This window comes from Leptodactylus fuscus, chromosome 6 (assembly GCF_031893055.1).
Source record: "Leptodactylus fuscus isolate aLepFus1 chromosome 6, aLepFus1.hap2, whole genome shotgun sequence".
Lineage (NCBI taxonomy): Eukaryota > Metazoa > Chordata > Amphibia > Anura > Leptodactylidae > Leptodactylus > Leptodactylus fuscus.
Window position 1 is genome coordinate 18790865 of NC_134270.1, and position 24213 is coordinate 18815077.

General features: G+C 44.0%; 1 protein-coding gene across 1 annotated transcript in view; it reads right to left on the reverse strand.

The window, feature by feature from the left end:
- Positions 1-1607: 1607 nt before the first annotated feature.
- LOC142210382 (uncharacterized) overlaps positions 1608-24213 on the reverse strand; it is a 36165-nt gene continuing 13559 nt past the window's right edge. The window contains exons 7-8 of the mRNA XM_075279485.1: positions 12126-13182; positions 1608-2800 (exon numbers count right to left, since the gene is read on the reverse strand). Coding sequence (XP_075135586.1) covers positions 1719-2800; positions 12126-13182 — 2139 coding nt within the window. The 3' untranslated portion in view covers positions 1608-1718. The remainder of the gene's footprint in view (positions 2801-12125; positions 13183-24213) is intronic.

Sequence of the window (24213 nt, forward strand, 5' to 3'; positions counted from 1 at the left end):
GTTCTTAGTTATATCTGAAGAAGCCAAAGAGCTTCGAAACGTTATATAGTATTCTGTCATCATTATGAGTTAGCCATTAAAAAAGGTATCATCTACTGAAGACTCTCAAGTTTTTTTTTTTTATACTAAAAAAGGCAGCGATTAAACATGTCGTAGAGTTACATCAGGATTCTAAAGCTTTGTACTTCCCATTTTGGCGCTTTTCCCTGCTGCAAATTGGAGCGATGTGAAAGTTGTTTAACCCCTTCCTGCCGACGGCATATTTCGTTTTTGACTCCCCCTTCTAAACCCCATAATTTTTCTTTCCTCCCCTCCCAGAGCCATATGAGGTCTTAATCTTTGCGGGACAAATTTTTCTATAAGATGATTTCATTAATTCTTCTGTACACTGTATTGGGAAGCTGGAAAAAAATTCAGAATGGGGTGGAATTGAAGAAAAACTGCATTTGTGCAACTTTTCTTAAGGGCTTTGGTTTTACGGCGTTCACTGTGCAGCCAAAATGACATGTCACCTGTATTCTATATTTCAGTACGATTCTGAGGATATCAAATTTATATGGTTTTATTTACATTTTAACCCCTTAAAGAGAATCCAAAACTGTGTTAAAAAAAATTTGCATTCTAATGCATTGCAAAATACCGGCACTTCTATTGCTGGCTATCTAGCATAGCCTGCAATAGAAGCAATAGAATGACAAGCAGGGGAGCCTTCACAAGTCGCCCAGCTGTAATACCAACGTGACGCCAGCCCCAGAGTTTACTCTGAGTGCTGGCAATCACAGCGAAAATGGCGTCGCCAGGAGAATGACACCTCGGTCAGCTTTGACCGAGGCACCGGAGTGCTTAATGACCCCAATCAGAGCGGGCACCGACCAGGGGCATTAGTGCTGGTTGTCTACAGTATTCTACCTGGCTCTCGGGTGGCCACCATAGTTAAACACCCGGCATGTGCCATACTAGTAGGGTGGATGTCGGGAAGGGGTTAAAATGTATAAAAGTGTTGAGAAGGATAAATTTTGGTGCTAATTATATTTCTTATTTCATCTGTTATTTAGAAAATATGATAAAAATATTAAGTAAAGTGGTTTTCACATCTTAGGATTTCAGCTGCCTTCCTGTCTCCTCTCCCCTCCACTTCCTGGTTTTCAGCTCATTCTTGAAGAGTTCCTGCTTGTTGTAAATGGATTTACATTCACAGTTAACAGAAATACTGCTCTAAGTAACTTGACTGCACTTATTGGGGCTCAAAACCTGAAAGATGGCAAGAAGAGAATATATACATCACCAGATCCCTTCATAGTTCTCCTGTATAATGTCCCAGCAGTGTCACCTCTCCAGTCAACAGCTGAATGATCTTGTTAGTGAGTTCTATGATCTTCTGTCCATTGATCTCCTCATGTATCAGGGAGTGAGGTGGAGGCCCCGGGATTGGGCTTAGGGTTCTCCCCCATCCTTCAGATACAGGAACCTGACAAAGCCCACTAAAGGTGGTAAAGCCCGGCAGCAAGAAGAAAACTTTGTTATAAAGAGGCTCAGAGTTACACTTTTAATGCTGTTTATTGTTAGTAGATAATATTTCACATACAGTGCAAAATTCAAAATGTTTTCTCCTCATATGATTCATCTAATGTTTAATAAGATCTGATTTCTTAGAACATGGCTTCTCTCCTGTGTAAATTTGTTCATGGTCAAGACTTGATCTCCAAGTAATTCATGTATCATGTTCTGGGCATTACAATGATTTCTCCTGTCTGGCTTGTCACATGTTTAACAAGATTACACTTTTCTGTAAAACATTTCCCATATTCTGTACATGAATATGATTTTGTCCCTGTGTGAGTTCTTTGATGTACAACAAGAATGGATTTCTGATTAAAACATTTTCCACATTCTGGACATATGAATGGCTTCTCTCCTGTGTGAATTCTCTGATGTCTAACAAGAACTGATTTCTGGTTAAAACATTTTCCACATTCTGGACATGAAAATGGCTTCTCTCCTGTGTGAGTTGTCTCATGTCTAACAAGATGTGATTTCCGAGCAAATTCTTTTCCACATTCTGAACATGAGAAAGGCTTCTCTCCTGTGTGAATTCTCTGGTGTAGAACAAGAACAGATTTTTGTTTAAAACATTTCTCACATTCTGGGCATACAAATGGTTTCTCCCCTGTGTGAATTCTCTGATGTATCACAAGAACGGATTTCTGGTTAAAACATTTCCCACATTCTGAACACGAAAATGGCTTTGCCCCCTTATGAATGCTCTGATGTCTAACTAAATTTGATTTATCTGCAAAACGTTTCCCACATTTTGAACATGAAAATCGCTTTAAGCCTGTGTGACTACTTTCATGTTTAACAAGTTTTGTTTTCTCTCTAAAACTTTTTCCACATTCTGAACATGAATACGGTTTTTCGCCTGTGTGAATTCTTTGATGTACAACAAGATGTGATTTCCGAGCAAAACATTTTATGCATTCTGAACATGAATATGGCTTCTCCATTGTGTGAATCCTCTGTACAGAAACATCTGATCTCTGGTTACAAGATTTCTCAGGTTCTGAACCTGCAAATGGATTTGTCACCGTGTGAGTTCTCTGATGTTTAATGAGTTTCAATTTATCTTTAAAACACTTCACACATTCTGTACATGAATATGGTTCCTCTCCTGTGTGAATTCTCAGATGTCTATGAAGATTTGATTTTCGGGCAAAACATTTCCCACATTCTGAACATGAATATGGTTTCTCCCCTGTGTGAAGTCTCTGATGTATAATAAGATCTGATTTATGGTTATACCCTTTCCAACACTGTAAACATGGATATGGCTTCTCCCCTGTGTGACTTTGTTGATGTTGAACACTCCTGTGGCTTTTATTTTGCTTCTCAGACTGTGATGGATTAGATGGTAGATCTTTGCTGTGAAGGGCTGAGGGTATATCTGGGATAATGACATGTTCTTCATATGTATCTTTGGTGATACCACCATCATCTGCTTTATCATATGAAGATATGAGATGTTCCTCTGAGCACCTGGTACAGTCATCTGCCAAGAAGAAAAATTATTGTTGGATAATATAATCTGAAGCAATATTGTAATCTATTTATGTAGACAGAGAAAATATTCGACACTGAGCACTTGGATAAAATTCTTACTTATTCAGCCATTGATACACTGTAGAGGGAGGAGGGGAAGGAAGAGTGAAACAGAATGTAGAAATGCTGGCGACAGCAATTTCGCATGATAATGCCACATCTGACCAGTACGCGAGTGGAGTTGTTGCTCCTTTTACACACATTATGACACCATAACTGTATTAACCCGTCACAGTTGTGGAAAGAGTGACAGCTCGGCACTGACACCAGTATGCATGCAGGTCAGCTTGTAGGGCGCAATGACGTCTCCTCTGGACCTGATGAAACCTCCATTCCTTCCAACACAAATGGTGTCAAAATCAAAAAATGGGAATATAACAGACCCCTTAATGATGACATAGTCACGTTAGAGCCCATGACCAGGGGGGCACATAATAAGAAGACCTAAATTTAAGACACAAGCCTCTGAGACATAAAGGGGAGTCTATAATGGGAAGAGAAAGAAAACAATTTCTGGACTACAGACTCAGACGTTTCTGATGAACCCACTGCATCAAAACAGGAAAGCAAGAAGGAAGAGACATCCATTAGATCAGGGGTCGGGAAGCTTTTAGGCTTAGAAAGCCATATTTTACATTGTAATTCCGTGAGAGTCATAATACTAATCGGAGAACCGGGGGGGGGGGGGATAAAAACATAAAAAACACTGTTACTTACCTATTCCTGGTTCGACTGCACTCTCCACCGCAGGCACCATCTTCAATGATGTCCGGGACTGCGTTGCGACGCATATGGACGCAGGCCTTGGTCATATGAAATCTGGGATGTCACGCAAGTAGGCCGAAGCCTGCCTGAAGAGGTAAGTAACACTTTTTTTTATGTTCCCTTACCTCTCCTGGGCCTCCGATCATTATACTCAGGGGTCCGAAAAGACCCCCGATTATAACAGTGCTTGTGGGGCCGACAGCGTGCGAGCCAGATGCAGCCATCAAAAGCCATAGGTTCCCAACCCTTGGGTTAGATGGTTAAACTGCATAGTAATTCTTGTTCTATCATAAAGAGGAAGAGAGGACAATAGCTCGATCAGTATGCGGGCATGTCAATAAAAATCTAGTTATATACCGCTAACAAGGGAACTTATGAGGCAAGAGACATTAACTATCTGTACTATAAAGAACCCTTCACCACCTCCACCAATTCAAGTTCTTTGCATCTGATAATAGGAAAAGTTCCAACTGATTCCAGCACAATTGTAATTCTAAATGGCTTTAGAAAGGCATAGATGGAAAAATGAAAAGAAGTTGTAATATCTTTATAAGCCAAACTACCCGGTGTGCTTAAAAGGGATATTTTGTCCATTAGCAGAAAAAAAAAAACACAGAACACAGAATTGTTGTATGAAGTAGTAGAATCTGTGACTGTTCTCACTTTATTTAGTGATGACTACTCACCCGGGCGGTCACCTGTAGGAATGTCTTCTGTACACTCCTCATCTCCCCTCACAGATGTCTCCGGAGCATTAATATTGTTCAGATCTTCACCTGGATACAAAAGCTGTGAAACAAATATTGTAAAGTCACCAGACGGATGGAGAAGTCACGTGGGATGTTTTATAGGAGAAGAAAAGATCATTCATTATCATGACCACCAAAAGTGACAGCAGGAGTCATCTGACCAAATAGCTGCAGGTCTCCTGGATAAACCCACTATGTTGTCATCTACCTGATCATCCTGGAGGACATTTTCTTCCTTACAGTCCTGTGGTAGAAGAGGACTGGGACATCTCTCCGGTGATGTTCTCTTACTGGATGGAACTGGATCCTCCATCATCACCTCCTTGTACACATCTTTGTGTCCTTCTAAATACTCCCACTCCTCCATGGAGAAATAGACAGTGACATCCTGACACCTTATAGGAACCTGACAACACAATGATACAGTCATCACCAGATCCCTTCATAGCGCTCCTGTATATGTCCCAGCATTCCCAGCAGTGTCACCTCTCCAGTCAGCAGCTCAATCATCTTGTTGGTGAATTCTAGGATCTTCTGTCTATTGATCTCCTCATGTATCAGGGAGTGAGGTGGAGGCCCCGGGATTGGGCTCAGGGTTCTCCCCCATCCTTCAGACACAGGAACCTGACGGCGCCCACTAGAGGTCTTCTTCACTACTGCGTAATCCTGTTTATGGAGAGACACATTAATAAATATCACTCCATCCATTCCCAGAGTCCCTCACCTCTCCAGTCATATCATCTGTTATTACTATAGATAAGAATGATGTAATGTGACATCATCAGAATCTCTCACCTCTCCAGTAAGCTGGTGCAGGATCTCTAGGGTGAGGCTTAATATACTTTCTGCCATCTTGTCTCTGTCTCTTTCCATCCTTGATGGGTCAGTCAGGATAATTACCGTATATGTCCACAGAGAAGATCCTGTATTGTAGGAACAAGCATGAAAAAGTGGGATATATAATTACTGTAGATAACACAGTATGCATGATGTATCTCTCTTTGGAACACGAGATGAAGAGCCTATCAGGACACCTCTACCACATTTGATTTTGACAAGGTTAGAAAATACATGTATTCCATTTGTTTGCTGTCATACTGCAAAAACATTATAATCCTGAGCTGTATATATGCTGCTTAAAGAAATATGCTGTGAGGTTATATGACAAGATGGCGTTTGCATCCAGGATGGGAGACATGTGCTCGGCTTGCTGCCAAAAGATAGCGTCCGGGAAACACAGCGGAAGACCAGGAGTAGCTGACTATATATGGAACTGCTTATGATTTTCTTCCACATAATCAAGATATACTACACTAATCAGGATTGAACATGAGGACTGATGTTGCTAAGTTTCTTTTTTCTGTCCTGGCTGCTATATTAACCCCATGTTGTTTTATTAAAGTGCGTCTCTGCACTTCCTACTCTGCTAAGAGAGGAGCTAATACCAACATTCTGTGTCTGGTGTCAATGCCTTGTCGCTAGCACTTAGCTCGTATCAATTAGGACAGCGACAGTTACCCGAGGGATTTGGTCAGTTGGTCAACAAAGGAGTACCCCGACCTTTTCAGTTTTTGTATGTTTCATTCTTCACATGACTGCTATAGACAATCATGGGCCACAGTGATGATGTCACTGATATAGACCTTTTCAGTCACAATCATGATTGAACGTTTTACCTCAGTTATGATTAGGACACATCAATCTTGAACCACGCGGGCATTAGAGATGAGCGAGTACTATTCAAAACTGCCGTTTCGAATAGCACGCTCCCATAAGAATGAATGGACGCAGCCGGCGCGCAGGGGGTTAAGCGGCACAGGCTGCGTCCATTCATTCCTATGGGAGCGTGCTATTCGAAACGGCAGTTTCGAATAGTACTCGCTCATGTCTAGCGGGAATCCTTTTTCACCGACCAGCCATACATTTGAGTGTATAAAGTGATCCATGAAAACAGGGAAAAAAAAACCCAGTATTTTACAATCTTTAGCGAATCCCATCCAAACAAACGTCAAGTAAAAATACATGCAGAAAAAAATACACGAAAAAGATTATTTTTTTTTCCATAAAAGAAGGTTCAGTTTTTGGATTTTTGATTTTAAAAAAAAAGGGGGGGGGGGGGGTAAAGACTCTGGTTATGAAGGGGTTAATAAAACTTGACCCTGACAGACACTGCGGTGACTACATACATACCTCCACCTGCACCGCCATATACTGTGTATATAGGTGCACTCTGCATACAGGAACTGTGACGATGTCATAGTCATGTGGTCAGTCTCATGTGTGGGAGGAGTCAAATGATCACATGATCTGTGTGATGGGCATGAAGCAGAGCTGTGTGTGTATGACGTGTACAGAGCAGAGCTGTGTTTGTTAGATGTGTATGGAGCAGAGCTGTGTGTGTATGACGTGTACAGAGTAGAGCTGTGTGTGTATGACGTGTAAAGAGCAGAGCTGTGTGTGTATGACGTGTACAGAGCAGAGCTGTGTTTGTTAGATGTGTATGGAGCAGAGCTGTGTGTGTATGACGTGTACAGAGTAGAGCTGTGTGTGTATGACGTGTAAAGAGCAGAGCTGTGTGTGTATGACGTGTACAGAGCAGAGCTGTGTTTGTTAGATGTGTATGGAGCAGAGCTGTGTGTGTATGACGTGTAAAGAGCAGAGCTGTGTGTGTATGACGTGTACAGAGCAGAGCTGTGTGTGTATGACGTGTACAGAGCAGAGCTGTGTTTGTTAGATGTGTATGGAGCAGAGCTGTGTGTGTATGACGTGTACAGAGTAGAGCTGTGTGTGTATGACGTGTAAAGAGCAGAGCTGTGTGTGTATGACGTGTACAGAGCAGAGCTGTGTTTGTTAGATGTGTATGGAGCAGAGCTGTGTGTGTATGACGTGTACAGAGTAGAGCTGTGTGTGTATGACGTGTAAAGAGCAGAGCTGTGTGTGTATGACGTGTACAGAGCAGAGCTGTGTTTGTTAGATGTGTATGGAGCAGAGCTGTGTGTGTATGACGTGTACAGAGCAGAGCTGTGTTTGTAGGATTTGTATGGAGCAGAGCTGTGTGTGTATGTGTGTTTACAATCTATGAAATATGCCTGCAGCATGGTGCTATATGTAATGTTTGTGTTTGTCTCTTTGTCTTATCTGTCTGTTCTTTATGTGCGACCAAATGACTGGACCGATCTTCAACAAATTTGGCACACAGATACTTCAGGGGTCTGGGAAGGTTTTAGACTGGGCCTCAACTCACTCGGATGTAATGTTCCTGAGATACAGTATTCCCAAAACAATGACCTGCATTAGCCAATACAAACCTGCAATCTTTCACTCATATTCCAACTGCCATACACACGGTCACTCCACATGCACACAGCATTACTCGAGATATATCCAACAATGATATCCAGCCCTGAGATACACATATCAGAGGATTAGATACACAGTTCAGCACACAGTATCACACATCAAATGATTAGAAACATAGGTCAGCACACATAAAGGATTAGATACACAGCTCAGCACACAGTATCACACGTCAGAGGATTAGGTACACAGGTCAGCATACACCATCACACATCAGGAGATTAGAAACACAGCTCAGCACACAGTATGACACATCAGAGGATTAGATACACAGCTCAGCACGCAGTATCACACATAGGAGGATTAGATACACAGCTCACCACTCAGTATCTCACATCAGATGATTAGATACACAGCTCAGCACACAGTATCATACATCAGAGGATTAGATACAAAGCTAAGCACATAGTACCACATATCAGATGATTAGATGCACAGTTCAGTATATACTATCACACATCAGGGGATTAGATACACAGCTCAAAACACACCATCACACATCAAAGCTTTACTCTAGGTTTCCAGAACAACCCAGCCATTTTTCTTCACTGCTGTAGAACAGCTTTAAAGGAGCAGGGCGCTGTTGATGACACTGTTACACAAGGTCACCTACACACAGCTTTACTCCAGATCTCCATAACAACTGATTACAGCCTTTTTTATGAGATTCCACACCCATATGTTTAGTATTTCAGAAAATTATAGTCTTAACATAATTGTGCTATGTTTATGCCAGTGTCTAGTCAAAATCACAATAATAAATCAGCCATAGTGAATATCAAATCTCATTATAGTCTATGGGGAAAAAAAATGCTCATTTCAGGGAAACCAAAATCCGACCAATTGGAGTCACCAAGTCCACAATGACACCTCAGGAGATGATGACAACACCTCTGGAATGCAACTGGGACAGCAGGGGAAGCATGTCTGGGGGCATCTAACACACCCAAGTCCCAGGATTACCCCACTATCACCTAGACACTTTCCACACTCAATAGAACCTCTATGAAAGTGGAAAAATACTTGGAAACCTTCTTTCCTCTACATTAATATGGAAAGAAAGACAAATTTTAAGCTAAAGAAACATTACCATGCACCCCTTTAAATCATGTTGCCAATGACAACCACAGATGGCATAGGCAAAGGGGAAATCAAACAGCCCCCACCCTTAACTGTCATTGTGTATGTGTGTGTACTTCTGTATACCTCTGTATATTGTAAGTATATACTGAGCTTAAAACAAGAACTAAAGATGGGAAAGGTATATAGCGCCCTAATAGCTCTGTATGTTACAAGTATATACTGAGCTTAGGGGAGAGTGTAAGCCATGGCTTGGCCTAGTAAGATTAGGGGGAGAGAAATGGCTCCATGAGGAGGAACTGTAGAAGGCAGATGAGTCCCATCTGATGTTGAAACTGGGCTGGCACCCATGAGGTGATGACAGAACTAGAAAACATCTGGACTACGCTACTTTTCTGGACTGTGGCCGCTGATGCTCAAAACGTTGATCAAGTGGGCCATGAAAGCCATGTATTGTCCTTACCCATAAATTTCGATCCACATATTGATGGTGGTGTGTATCTTTCCCCACATGCACATTTCCAAGGAGAGGCCCACAAGGTGATATCAACCTTTCCTAGAGAAATAATGGCAGCTAGATGATCTTCATCATGGCTGTGCGCCGCCATCAGTTGGCGAATACAGTGGAATCCACAAAGTGGCATGGCAGTGACTTGACCGCCAGTAACTTGGCCAGCTGTTGCTTAAAGTTACAGATCAGTTGGATGACTGGGCGCATATTGATGATTACTGGACACACCTTCCCTTACGGATGACTCACTTTGATATGGAGGAAAACGAGACGATAATGACGAGAGATGATAATTAGAGATGAGCAAATAGTATTCGAAACTATAGTTTCGAATACCTCGCTCCATAGGAATGAATGGAAGCGGCTGGCACTTAACCCCTTGGTGTTCGGCGGCTTCCATTCATTCCTATGGGAGCGAGGTATTCGAAACTATAGTTTTGAATACTATTCGCTCATCTCTAATGATAATGATGGTGACCATTGCTTAGTGTGGATGTGGCCAGCCTACAACGAAGATCATGGGGAGAAAGAATAGATTAGAATGACTAATTTGTCTCCATTTGTATCTTGCAAGGCGTCCGTTATTTCCTATTTTCAGCACTTAGCTGAACAACTTTATTTGTTAAAGGGGTTGTCCCATCACAAGGATCCTATCCATACTGTTTGCTAATGTGAATGTAAGACTTTTCCTAAATACATTGCTTTAGCAAAACTGCTTTGTTTGTCCAATTTCTTACTTTATTCATTTTTTTGGGACACATCCCTTGACTTATCTGGTCATAAGTCAAGTGATGTATCTGCTGCTCTGAGGGGGGAGGGGCTATGTGCACGGGAGCGAGCCTGGAGGGGGGGGGGGGGTAGTTTACCCTTTGGGGGGAAGGGGCCGCCAATACAGACCCGGCATCTGCTGTAATAGAGAGGCGGATGCCGGGGAGGGTTAGACTCCAGCACAGATACCAGCAACATCGCTATGCATCTGCCCTGCATGAAGCCAGCAGCGGTGCTGCTATCCCGGGGGGGGGCGGATCAGCGGAATAACAGCATCACTCCTGCCGCTGCTGGCTTCATGCAGGGCAGGAGCATAGTGATGTTGCTGGCATCTGTGCCGGCGTCTGTGCATCTGTGCCGGCGTCTACACTCCCCGGCATCCGCCTCTCTTTTACAGCGGATGCTGGTCTGTATTCACATATGCAAAGCCAAGCAGCGAGAGGCCGCTGGCCCTGCGTGCACGCTCATAGACCAGTCTAGCCTTCACAAAGCGAATACAGACCCAGCATCCGCTGTAATAGTGAGAGGTGGATTTCGGGTCTGTATTCGCATTGTGAAGGCTAGACTGGTCTATGAGGGCGCACGGAGGGCCAGTGGCATCTCGCCGCTTGGCTTTGCATATGTGACCCCGCCCACCAATGACGCAACAAAGCCGGAAGACAGAAGATTTTATAGCAACGAAGACTGGTGAGTATGCGACGTGGGACAACCCCTTTAATTTTCATAGTGTCTGAGATAGTCGAACGCCCATTGGAAGGTTTGTAGTTTCATGTGTTGGGGGCTGTTAGCCATATGACCAACCAACCACAGTTAATTTCAGATAGGCAATGGCAGTGTATAATCAATGGCAGGAGTAAACACATACTGTCCATTTTGATCTGTTAAAATGCATTAACTGGAAGACATCTGAAACAACTAAGACTCTTCCTAGAATAAGATGCCTCACCAAAGTAAGTAATTGGGGATAAGGGCGTTAGTAAGAGAAGTGACCAAAAACCCAATGGTCAGTCTAGCTGAGCTCCAAAGATCCTGTGTGGAGATGATAGAAACTTCAAAAAGGTCAACCATTACTGCAGCATTCCTTATGGCAAAGTGAACTGAAAGCTCACCTAGAAAGGTATGATAAACAAGATTCTTTGGTCTAATGAACCCAAGATTGGACTTTTTAGCTTCAATTATATTTGTCTTGTCTGGGAGAAACTAGGCACTGCTCATCACCCACCCAATACCATCCCTACAATGAAGCACGGCGGGGCAGCTTTATGTTGTGGGGGTGTCTTCAGTGGCTGGGACAGGGAGAAAGCCTTTATCAATTTTTATTTATTTTAGCTTACTTATATAGCACCATCATATCCCGCAGCGCTTTACAGACATTCTCAGTCACTGGCCCATATAGGGCTCACAATCTACATTCCCTATCAGTATGTCTTTGGAGTGTGGGAGAAAACCGGAGCACCTGGAGGAAACCCACTGAAATACAGGGAGAACATGATTTTCATTGACTGCATTGTTTTTCTTGTGCAATTTGTCATTTGTGAGTAAAATATTTTCCATATTCTGGACAAGTATATGTTCCTCATATGTTTGAAATACAATAATAAAATTGAAAGGGTTTTAAATTTTCTTATTTTAATAGCCTCTCCTAAGCGTAAGTCATAAAGATCTATAATGTGGCTACTTGGTCATGGAGGCTCCCGATAATGTTTACATAGCGAGCTGCTCACTTGTCCTACAAACTGTAGTGGAGGCTACCATGTGAGTTCTCTGATGCATTACAAGTTTAAATTTTTCATTGAAACATTTTCCACATTCTGCACATGAATATGGCTTCTCCCCTGTGTGAGTTCTCTGATGTCTAATTAGTGTGGATTTCTGAGCAAAACATTTCTCACAATCTGAACATGAGTATGGTTTCTCCCCTGTGTGAGTTCTCTGATGTGTTACCAGTTTCAATTTCTCAATAAAACATTTCCCACAATCTTTACATGAGTATGGTTTTTCTCCTGTATGAATTCTTTGATGTCTAATAAGATTTGATTTCTGAGCAAAACATTTCCCACATTCTGAGCACGAAAATGGTTTTTCCCCCGTGTGAATTCTCTGATGTATAACAAGATTCAATCTGTCAATGAAACATTTCCCACATTCTGAACATGAAAACAGTTTTTCCCCTGTATGAAGTCTTCGATGTATTACAAGTTTCAATTTGTCATTAAAATGTTTCCCACATTCTGAACATGAAAATGGTCTTTCCTCTGTGTGAATTCTCAGATGATTAAGAAGGTTTGGTTTAGAACTGAAACATTTCCCACATTCTGAACATGTATAAGGTTTCACCCCTGTGTGAGTCTTTTGATGTTCAACAACATTTGATTTCTGAGCAAAACATTTTCCACATTCTGAGCATGAATATGGCTTCTCCCCTGTGTGAATTCTCTGATGTATAATAAGTGTTGATTTCTGCTTAAAACATTTTCCACATTCTGAACATGAATATGGCTTCTCCCTTATGTGAAGTCTCTGATTGAGAACAATCTCTGATTTCTGGCTAAAACATTTCTCACATTCAGAACAAGAATATAGTTTCTCCCCTGTGTCACTACTTTGATGACTGACGAGATTAAGTTTCTCATTCAAACATTTCCCACATTGTGAACATGAATATGATTGATCTCGTGTGTGAACACTCTGATGTGTAACAAGATTGGCTTTCCGAGCAAAACATTTTCCACATTCTGAACATGAATATGGCTTCTCTCCTGTGTGAATTCTCTCATGTATAACAAGATCTGCTCTTGAAGAAAAACAGTTCCCACATTCTGAACATGAATATGGCTTCTTTCTTGAGTGAATTCCCTGTTCCTTTCTTTTGCGGATTTTATTTTGCTTCTCAGTCTGTGATGGATCAGAAGATCGGACCTGTATAGGAGGATCAGATGATAGATCTTTGCTGTGAAGGGCTGAGGGTACAGCTGGGAAAATGACATGTTCTTCATATGTATCTTGTGTGATACCACCATCATCCGCTTTATAATCTGAAGATATGAGATGTTCCTCTGAGGTCCTGGTGAAGTCATCTGCCAAGAAGAAAATGGGTTAAATTGAAATTATATATACAGTAAATGACTTGGGAATTCTAACTTATGTCACTGGATGTAAAGACATTTAGGCGGAACTACTAATTTAATGAGGCTGCTTGAAGCAGCCACCAATAGGGGTAATTTGGCCCATATTGAGAGTTTGGATTTTACCTGCTCTAGCAAAGGAGTTATAGCCTTGGCTAGGATGTCATAATCATCTTGGACAAGGTTGATACCAAGATACTTAAATTTGGTAAGCACAACCCAGCCATATCGAGAAAAGGGTCGGGCTTTGGGAAATAGATAAAATAGCTGATTGTAACACAGTTGCTCTGTGCTTGCTGGTATACTGCCATTCCCATTACACCTAGATGCTTGGATAACTCTGTGTGTGCACCTGTCTTATTAAGAATGTGTTCTCACCTGTTAAACTTCCTTCTGCCAATCCCTGTCTGCCTGTATGTATTCAACTCTGCTCACTTAGTCTGACTTTGATTGGGCGATGTGTTCAGTTTCTTTGTTATATGCGGAAGTCTACCTGTTTGGTATGTTAGTCCTACAGTCTGTTCTATTTATATTACTTGTTGGCCTAGGGCTTGTGATTTTATTACCTGTTTGGCCTTTGGTTCTCTCCCTTTTACCCGTAACATTTGGTTCCTGCCCCTGTGCCTTTTTTTTTCATGTACATTGTGAGCCTCATATCAGTATGACTTTGTAGAATGGGAAGAAATCCACACAAACACGGGAAGAACATACAGACTCTTTGCAGATGTTGTTCCTGGCGAGATTCGAATCCAGGACTACAGCGCTGCAAGACTGCAGTGCTAACCACTGAGTCACCATGTTGTCCCCCCTGCGCCTTCTGTAGTGCCCTGGATTCCTGTTTTAGACCTTGTTTTCATTATCTGTATAGTCTGTTATTAGTAAGACTACGTAGGAGGGGATTGTTATTATAAATGGACAGTGCCATATGTCTTATGTTCTCTTTTTATTTAGTGGTGACTACTCACCTGGGCGGTCACCTGTAGGAATGTCCTCCTTACTCTCCTCATCACCCCTCACAGATGTCTCCGGAGTATTAATATTGTTCAGATCTTCACCCGGATACAAAAGCTGTGAAAGAAATATTATAAAAGTCACCAGACGGATGGAGAAGTCACGTGGGATGTTTTATAGGAGAAGAAAAGATCATTCATTATCATGACCACCAAAAGTGACAGCAGGAGTTATCTGACCAAATAGCTGCAGGTCTCCTGGATAAATCCACCATCTTGTCATCTACCTGATCATCCTGGAGGACATTTTCTTCCTTACAGTCCTGTGGTAGAAGAGGACTGGGACATCTCTCCGGTGATGTTCTCTTACTGGATGGAACTGGAGGAAACACATACAGGGACTGAATTCATTCTTTCCATACAGATAATGAGAGGCTGTGTGTATTTAGTCATGTCTATTACCTGCTGATGTGAGGGGCTGCTGATCCTCCATCATCACCTCCTTGTACACATCTTTGTGTCCTTCTAAATACTCCCACTCCTCCATGGAGAAATAGACAGTGACATCCTGACACCTTATAGGAACCTGACAACACAATGATACAGTCATCAGCAGATCCCTTCATAGCGCTCCTGTATAATGTCCCAGCATTCCCAGCAGTGTCACCTCTCCAGTCAGCAGCTCAATCATCTTGTTGGTGAGTTCTAGGATCTTCTGTCCATTGATCTCCTCATGTATCAGGGAGTGAGGTGGAGGCCCCGGGATTGGGCTCAGGGTTCTCCCCCATCCTTCAGATACAGGAGCCTGACAGCGCCCACTAGAGGTCTTCTTCACTACTGTGTAATCCTGTTTATGGAGAGACACATTAATAAATATCACTCCATCCATTCCCAGAGTCCCTCACCTCTCCAGTCATATCATCTGTTATTACTATAGATAAGAATGATGTAATGTGACATCATCAGAATCTCTCACCTCTCCAGTAAGCTGGTGCAGGATCTCTAGGGTGAGGCTTAATATACTTTCTGCCATCTTGTCTCTGTCTCTTTCCATCCTTGATGGGTCAGTCAGGATAATTACCGTATATGTCCACAGAGAAGATCCTGTATTGTAGGAACCTGCATGAAAAAGTGGGATATATAATTACTGTAGATAACACAGTATGCATGATGTATCTCTCTTTGGAACACGAGATGAAGAGCCTATCAGGACACCTCTACCACATTTGATTTTGACAAGGTTAGAAAATACATGTATTCCATTTGTTTGCTGTCATACTGCAAAAACATTATAATCCTGAGCTGTATATATGCTGCTTAAAGAAATATGCTGTGAGGTTATATGACAAGATGGCGTTTGCATCCAGGATGGGAGACATGTGCTCGGCTTGCTGCCAAAAGATAGCGTCCGGGAAACACAGCGGAAGACCAGGAGTAGCTGACTATATATGGAACTGCTTATGATTTTCTTCCACATAATCAAGATATACTACACTAATCAGGATTGAACATGAGGACTGATGTTGCTAAGTTTCTTTTTTCTGTCCTGGCTGCTATATTAACCCCATGTTGTTTTATTAAAGTGCGTCTCTGCACTTCCTACTCTGCTAAGAGAGGAGCTAATACCAACATTCTGTGTCTGGTGTCAATGCCTTGTTGCTAGCACTTAGCTCGTATCAATTAGGACAGCGACAGTTACCCGAGGGATTTGGTCAGTTGGTCAACAAAGGAGTACCCCGACCTTTTCAGTTTTTGTATGTTTCATTCTTCACATGACTGCTATAGACAATCATGGGCCACAGAGATATAGACCTTTTCAGTCACAATCATGATTGAACGTTTTACCTCAGTTATGATTAGGACACATCAATCTTGAACCACGCGGGCATTAGAGACGCAGTCGGCGCGCAGGGGGTTAAGCGGCACAGGCTGCGTGCTGGCTGCGTCCATTCATTCCTATGGGAGCGTACTATTCGAAACGGCAGTTTCGATTAGTACTCGCTCATGTCTAGCGGGCATCCTTTTTCACCGACCAGCCATACATTTGAGTGTATAAAGTGATCCATGAAAACAGGAACCCCACCCTCCCCCCCGTATTTTACAATCTTTAGCGAATCCCATCCACACATTGCAGACAAATAGCCACAGCAGAAAAGTGGTGATTTTAAAAACCGTTGCATTCTTGTTAATCGCTGCATTTCAATTATACCTACGAAAACTGTGGCGGATTCTCGATAGGTATAATTGAAGCAGAAAGTCCGCAGAGAAAATCTCTGTGAAAAGCATTGCAGGAAAACTGTGATGCGTTTCCGCCGTGTTTTTTTCCCACAGCGGTTTTTGGCTGCAGCTCGAGATGTAGAGTCTTAACCTTACTGCTTATTCACATGACAGTTATAATGGGCGGGTGCTGTCATGGTGAGACACAATGGTGAGACTGAAGCAGTAAAGCTCCTCGAATTCACAAAAAATGTTGTGATTGATTCCTATGACAGTAAATATCAGTGGCAAATCCAGGGTTTGCAGGGCCCTGGGCAATTGACTTTGGCGGGGCCCTACTTACTGGGGGGTCTCGCACTTCTAACCTGTACTTCCCAACTGTTGAAGACTAGAAAGAGGGAATAAAACGTGCGGCGCGCGCAAATTAGGCCCCGTCTACTTTTATGTTGACTCCGCCCATTCTCATTCAATTTTCATGTGATTCCACACAGTATAATCCTCCTACAGTCACCCGTAAATTATATGTCCCCCCTCTATCTCTCCCCCATTTTCATATACACCCTTCATCTACCCCTAGTTTCATGTCCCCCCTCTATCTCTGTCCCCAGTTTCATGCCATTCTCCCCCTTTATCTGCCCACAGTTTCATGTCCCCCCCGTCTCTGCCCCAGTGTCATGCCGTTCTCCCCCTTCATCTGCCCCAGTGTCATGCCGTTCTCCCCCCTTCATCTGCCCCAGTGTCATGCCGTTCTCCCCCCCTTCATCTGCCCCAATGTCATGCCATTCTCCCCCCTTCATCTGCCCCAGTGTCATGCCATCCCCCCTTCATCTGCCCCAGTATCACGCCATTCTCCCCCTTCATCTGCTTCAGTGTCATGCCGTTCTCCCCCCCTTCATTTGCCCCAGTGTCATGCTGTTCTCCCCCCTCCATCTGCCCCAGTGTCATGCCATTCTCCCCCTTCATCTGCCTGAGTGTCATGCCGTTCTCCCCCCCTTCATCTGCCCCAGTGTCATGCTGTTCTCCCCCCTCCATCTGCCCCAGTGTCATGGTGTTCTCTCCCCCTTCATCTGCCCCAGTGTCATGCCGTTATCCCCCCTTCATCTGCCCCAGTGTCATGCCGTTATCCCCCCTTCATCTGCCCCAGTGTCATGCTGTTCTCCCCCCTCCATCTTCCCCAGTGTCATGCCGTTCTCCCCCCTTCATCTGCCCCAGTGTCATGCCATTCTCCCCCCTCCATCTGCCCCAGTGTCATGCTGTTCTCTCCCCCTTCATTTGCCCCAGTGTCATGCCGTTCTCCCCCCTTCATCTGCCCCAGTGTCATGCTGTTCTCCCCCCCTCCATCTGTCCCAGTGTCATGCCGTTCTCCCCCCTCCATCTGCCCCAGTGTCATGCTGTTCTCCCCCCCTCCATCTGCCCCAGTGTCATGCTGTTCTCCCCCCCTCCATCTGCCCCAGTGTCATGCTGTTCTCCCCCCCTCCATCTGCCCCAGTGTCATGCTGTTCTCCCCCCCTCCATCTGCCCCAGTGTCATGCTGTTCTCTCCCCCTCTATCTGTCCCAGTGTCATGCTGTTCTCTCCCCCTTCATTTGCCCCAGTGTCATGCCGTTCTCCCCCCTTCATCTGCCCCAGTGTCATGCTGTTCTCCCCCCCTCCATCTGTCCCAGTGTCATGCCGTTCTCCCCCCTCCATCTGTCCCAGTGTCATGCCGTTCTCCCCCCTCCATCTGCCCCAGTGTCATGCTGTTCTCCCCCCCCTCCATCTGCCCCAGTGTCATGCTGTTCTCTCCCCCTCTATCTGTCCCAGTGTCATGCCGTTCTCCCCCTCCATTTGCCCCAGTGTCATGCTGTTCTCCCCCTCCATTTGCCCCAGTGTCATGCTGTTCTCTCACACACACACACACACTCACCTTCCCTCATACACATATTGTAGGCGTGATGTGATGTCATCACATCGCGGCTACAAATGCCGGAGCTCAGCGTTAAAGCAGGAGCTGACAGCTCCTGCTTTAAACGCCTATGTATTCAGCTCATCGGCGTCCGTAGGACCACTTTGTTAGGTCCGGGCCGCGCCGCGGGGCCCCGGACGTTTGCCCGGCTCGCCCGGCCCTGGATCCGCCCCTGGTAAATATGTAACAAAATCTACATCTAATTTTACAATAGTAATAATTCGATAATATTTTTAATAATCCAGTGATTGATTCCTATATCGGTTAATATGTAACAAACTCTACATCTGGATACTGGAGGTCTGTGACACTTAGGCTACATTCAGACGACCGAGGAGCAAAACCGCTGTGAAAAACATCATGTAAAAATACATGAAGAAAAAAATACACGTAAAAGATTTTTTTTTTCCATAAATAGAAAAAAGGGGGGGAGGGTAAAGACTCTGGTTATGAAGGGGTTAATAAAACTTTACCCTGACAGACACTGTGGTGACTAAACACATACCTCCACCTGCACCACCGTATACTGTGTATATAGGTGCACTCTGCATACAGGACCTGTGATGATGTCATAGTCATGTGGTCAGTCTCATGTGTGGGAGGAGTCAAATGATCACATGGTCTGTGTGATGGGCATGAAGCAGAGCTGTGTGTGTATGACTAGTACAGAGCAGAGCTGTGTGTGTATGACGTGTACAGAGCAGAGCTGTGTTTGTTAGATGTGTATGGAGCAGAGCTGTGTGTGTATGTGTGTACAGAGCAGAGCTGTGTGTGTATGATGTGTATGGAGCAGAGCTGTGTGTGTATGATGTGTACGGAGCAGAGCTGTGTGTGTAATAATAATAATAATACATTTTATTTATATAGCGCCAACATATTCCGCAGCGCTGTACAATTTATAGGGTTCAGATACAGACATACATAACAAAGAACGTCATTTCACACAATGGGACTGAGGGCCCTGCTCAAAAGAGCTTACAATCTATGAGGTAGAGGGGGTGACACAAGAGGTAGCAGGGGCGGCATTGCTTATACAGTGTTCAGACAATTTTGTGCATTAGGAATTGTGATAGGCTTGTCTGAAAAGATGCGTCTTTAGTTTGCGTTTGAAACTGTAGAAGTTGGGAGTTAATCTTATTGTCCGGGGTAGAGCATTCCAGAGAAGTGGTGCAGCTCGGGAGAAGTCTTGTATACGAGCGTGGGAGGTTCTGATAATAGAGGATGTAAGTGTTAGGTCATTGAGTGAGCGGAGAGCACGGGTTGGGCGGTAGACAGAGATGAGGGAAGAAATGTAGGGAGGTGCGGCATTATGGAGAGCCTTGTGGATGAGAGTAATAACTTTATATTTTATTCTATAATGAATAGGCAGCCAATGTAGTGACTGGCACAGACCGGAGGCATCGCTGTAGCGTCTAGCCTGATAGATGAGCCTGGCCGCTGCAATCAGAATAGATTGTAGAGGAGAGAGTTTAGTGAGGGGAAGACCGATTAGTAAGGAATTACAGTAGTCAAGGCGAGAATGAATCAGAGAGACAATAAGTGTCTTTAGTGTATCTCTGGTAAGGAAAGGGTGTATTCTGGAGATGTTTTTGAGGTGGAGGTGACATGAACGTGCGAGTGATTCAATATGAGGGGTGAAGGAAAGGTCTGCGTCAAATATGACCCCAAGGCAGCGGGCATGCTGCCTAGGAGTTATAGTAAGGCCTGAGACTGCAATGGATATATCAGGGACAGATCTGTTATGACGTGTACAGAGCAGAGCTGTGTGTGTATGACGTGTACAGAGCAGAGCTGTGTGTGTATGACGTGTATAGAGTAGAGCTGTGTGTGTATGACGTGTACAGAGCAGAGCTGTGTGTGTATGACGTGTACAGAGCAGAGCTGTGTTTGTTAGATGTGTATGGAGCAGAGCTGTGTGTGTGTATGTGTGTTTACAATCTATGAAATATGCCTGCAGCATGGTGCTATGTGTAATGTTTGTGTTTGTGTTAGGGAACCCTGGAACGGGGACACAAGAGACAGTGAGCCCTAGGCTTATCCCCCCCGCTCTCCCTTCCTATTGCCAGGCCCTATCCTACGTAATAGGCGGCAACCACGAAGACAGTCCCTCCCTGAGTATGTGACACACAAAACGCAGACAATGGGAAGTCAACTTAGCCAAGGGTCAGTAACAGTCGGGCAATACAGTACCAAATCGGAGTCCAAGAAGAGAAGTCAGTGAGGAAAGCCAAAGGTCAAATATAATAGAGTAATCAAAAACAGCGAAAGTCAGAGCAGGTATGCGCACGGCAATAGCAAGCGCTGGTGTGAATAGGAACCAAGGTTAAATAGGGAGGAAGAACCCGCCCATGGAGTTGACAGGAAGGCAGCTGTCAATCACAGGGCAAGGCCAGATGTTACAGTACCCCCCCTTTTACGAGGGGCCTCCGGACCCTCGCCAGATGGACCAGGTTTCGAGGGATTTTGGCGATGAAAAAGTTTGACCAAACGTGGCGCATGGAGATCCCCACCAGAAACCCACGTCCGCTCCTCTGGACCATACCCCTTCCAGTGTACGAGGTATTGGACTGAATTCTGCACTCGACGGGAGTCTAGAATTTTTTCTACTTCATATTCTAGTTCCCCTTGAATCACCACAGGCGCAGGTGGACTGGACGAAGGAAGGACGGGCGAAACATATTTTTTCAAGAGCGACTTATGAAAGACATTGTGGATACGGAAAGAATTAGGAAGTTGTAATTTAAAAGAAACTGGATTAATACATTCTGTGATTACATAAGGCCCAATATAACGCGTCGCAAATTTCCCTGAGGGAACTCTAAGACGCAGATTCTTGGAGGATAACCACACTCGATCTCCTACCCTGTATTCTGGACCAGGTAAGCGTTTTTTATTAGCCTGTCGTTTTTGGTATTCTTGGGCTTTTACCAGGCTCAGGCGAGCCTGGGCCCAGACTGTGCACAGTCGTTGATAAATCTGCTCAGCATTGGGATTAACAGACTCAGTACTATAGAGAGAGGAGTACCTGGGGTTAATACCATAATTACAATAGAACGGCGACATTTTAGTGGTGGCATTAACCCTGTTGTTTATTGCAAACTCTGCTAGAGGAAGAAAGGCTCTCCATTTTTCCTGAGCATCAGACACAAAACACCTTAGATATTGCTCCAAGGTTTGGTTGAATCTCTCCGTCTGACCATTTGTCTCAGGATGGAATGCTGATGAAAAAGACAGAGAGATTCCCAAACGACCACAAAATTCTTTCCAAAACTTAGATACAAATTGCACACCACGATCGGATACAATACTTTCAGGGATGCCGTGTAGGCGGAGTATGTGATTAATGAAGTGCGAGGCTAGACGTGGAGCACTTGGGATTTTCTTGAGCGGTACAAAGTGACACATTTTTGAGAATCTATCCATAACCACCCAAATCGCAGTTTTCCCTTGGGAACAGGGCAAGTCAGTAATAAAATCCATTGACAGATGGGACCACGGTCTACTAGGTACAGGAAGAGGATGAAGAAGGCCCTCTGGTAACCTTCTAGGTACCTTCATCCTAGCACATATCTCACAGGCTGTTACAAACTCTTGTACATCCCGGGACCAACTGGGCCACCAGTATGAGCGAGAGAGCAAATACTTGGTACCAGAGATGCCAGGATGTCCTGCTAAAGGGGAGCAGTGAATCTCCTCCAACACACGGAGACGAAGGTTGGGGGGTACAAATAGTTTCCCAGTCGGCGTATTTCTGGGAGCCAGACCTTGTAAATTAACCACAGACGTAGCAAGATCAGGGTTTATAGTGGCCATTACCACACCAGGGGACAGGATTTTTTCTGGCACAATCTCTTGGTCCCCACTGGGACAAAAACTACGGGAGAGAGCATCGGCTCGCACATTTTTAGTACCAGGACGATAAGTTACAACAAAATTAAAACGCATGAAGAACAAGGCCCATCGAGCCTGTCTAGGGGATAGTCGTTTAGCCCCATCCAAATACAACAGATTCTTGTGATCGGTAATGACCGTGACTTTATGTTTAGCCCCTTCAAGGAAGTGTCTCCATTCTTCGAACGCCCATTTGATGGCTAAAAGTTCACGATTCCCTACATCATAGTTGCACTCTGCAGGGGAGAACTTCCTGGAGAAAAATGCCACAGGCTGCAAACATGTGAGAGTCTCTGGACCTTGGGACAAAACCGCACCAACCCCCACTTCTGATGCATCCACCTCCACAACAAAGGGTTGCTCCAGGTCTGGTGGTATTAAGACCGGAGCTTCCGCAAAACATGACTTTAATTTTTCAAATGCCTATTCTGCCTCAAAAGACCAGTTGGTCAAATCTGCACCCTTTTTAGTTAAATCCGTTAATGGCTTGGCAATGATAGAAAAGTTTTTTATAAATTTCCGATAGTAGTTGGAAAAGCCCAGGAAGCGTTGCAGTGCCTTCAGACTAGAAGGGCGTTCCCACTTTTTAATTGCCATGACCTTGAGTGGGTCCATACAGAATGAATCAGGGGTAATGACATAACCCAGGAAGGTGACCTTTTGGACTCCGAACAGACACTTGGATAACTTAGCAAACAGATTGTTTTGGCGTAATAGCAACATAACATTCCTGACGTGTTGCACATGTGTAGCCCAATCTGGAGAAAAAACCAGGATGTCATCCAGATAGACCACCACATACCGACCCAAGAGATCTCTAAAAACATCATTAATAAAGTGCTGGAACACTGCTGGGGCATTACACAACCCAAAGGGCATAACCAGGTACTCAAAATGCCCCTCCGGGGTGTTGAATGCAGTTTTCCACTCATCTCCCTCCTTGATCCTGATCAAATTATATGCCCCCCGGAGATTAACCTTAGAAAACCAGCGGGCACCCACAATCTGATTAAAAAGATCCGGAATCAGTGGAAGCGGATACTGGTTTCTGACAGTAATTTTGTTTAGTTCCCGATAGTCAATGCATGGTCGTAAACCCCCATCTTTTTTATCCACAAAAAAGAAACCAGCTCCCATGGGAGAATTAGATGGACGAATGTGACCTTTCAGAAGGCTTTCCTGGATGTATTCCCGCATAGACTTACGTTCAGGAGCAGAGAGATTAAAAATCCTTCCCTTAGGGTACTTAGAGTTTGGAAGGAGTTCAATCGCACAGTCATATGGTCTATGCGGGGGTAACACCTCAGCAGATTTAGGATCAAATACATCGCAAAAGTCAGACAGGAATTCAGGAATAACCGTCTCCTCACTGAGACAATTGGAGGTACACAAAGCTATGCAATGAGAAGAGCATTGATTTCCCCACTTTACCAATTCTTTAGTGGCCCAATCGAAAGTAGGATTATGGAGACTTAACCAGGGAAGTCCTAAGATAATGTCAGATGACAAATTTTCCATAACAAAAAAGCTTATGATCTCAGTGTGTATTGAGCCCACTTGTAATGAGATCAGCAGGGTTTTAAATCGAATTTTACCCCTGGGCAGGGGAGTAAAATCCGCTCCAGTCACCACTAGGGGGGTGTCTAATGGCACAAGATCAAGACACAAAGCAGAAATAAATGAAAATTTAACAAAGTTAGTGGCAGCCCCAGAATCTACCAGGGCCTGCCCAGACACAGATCTGTCTCCAGAGGACAGAG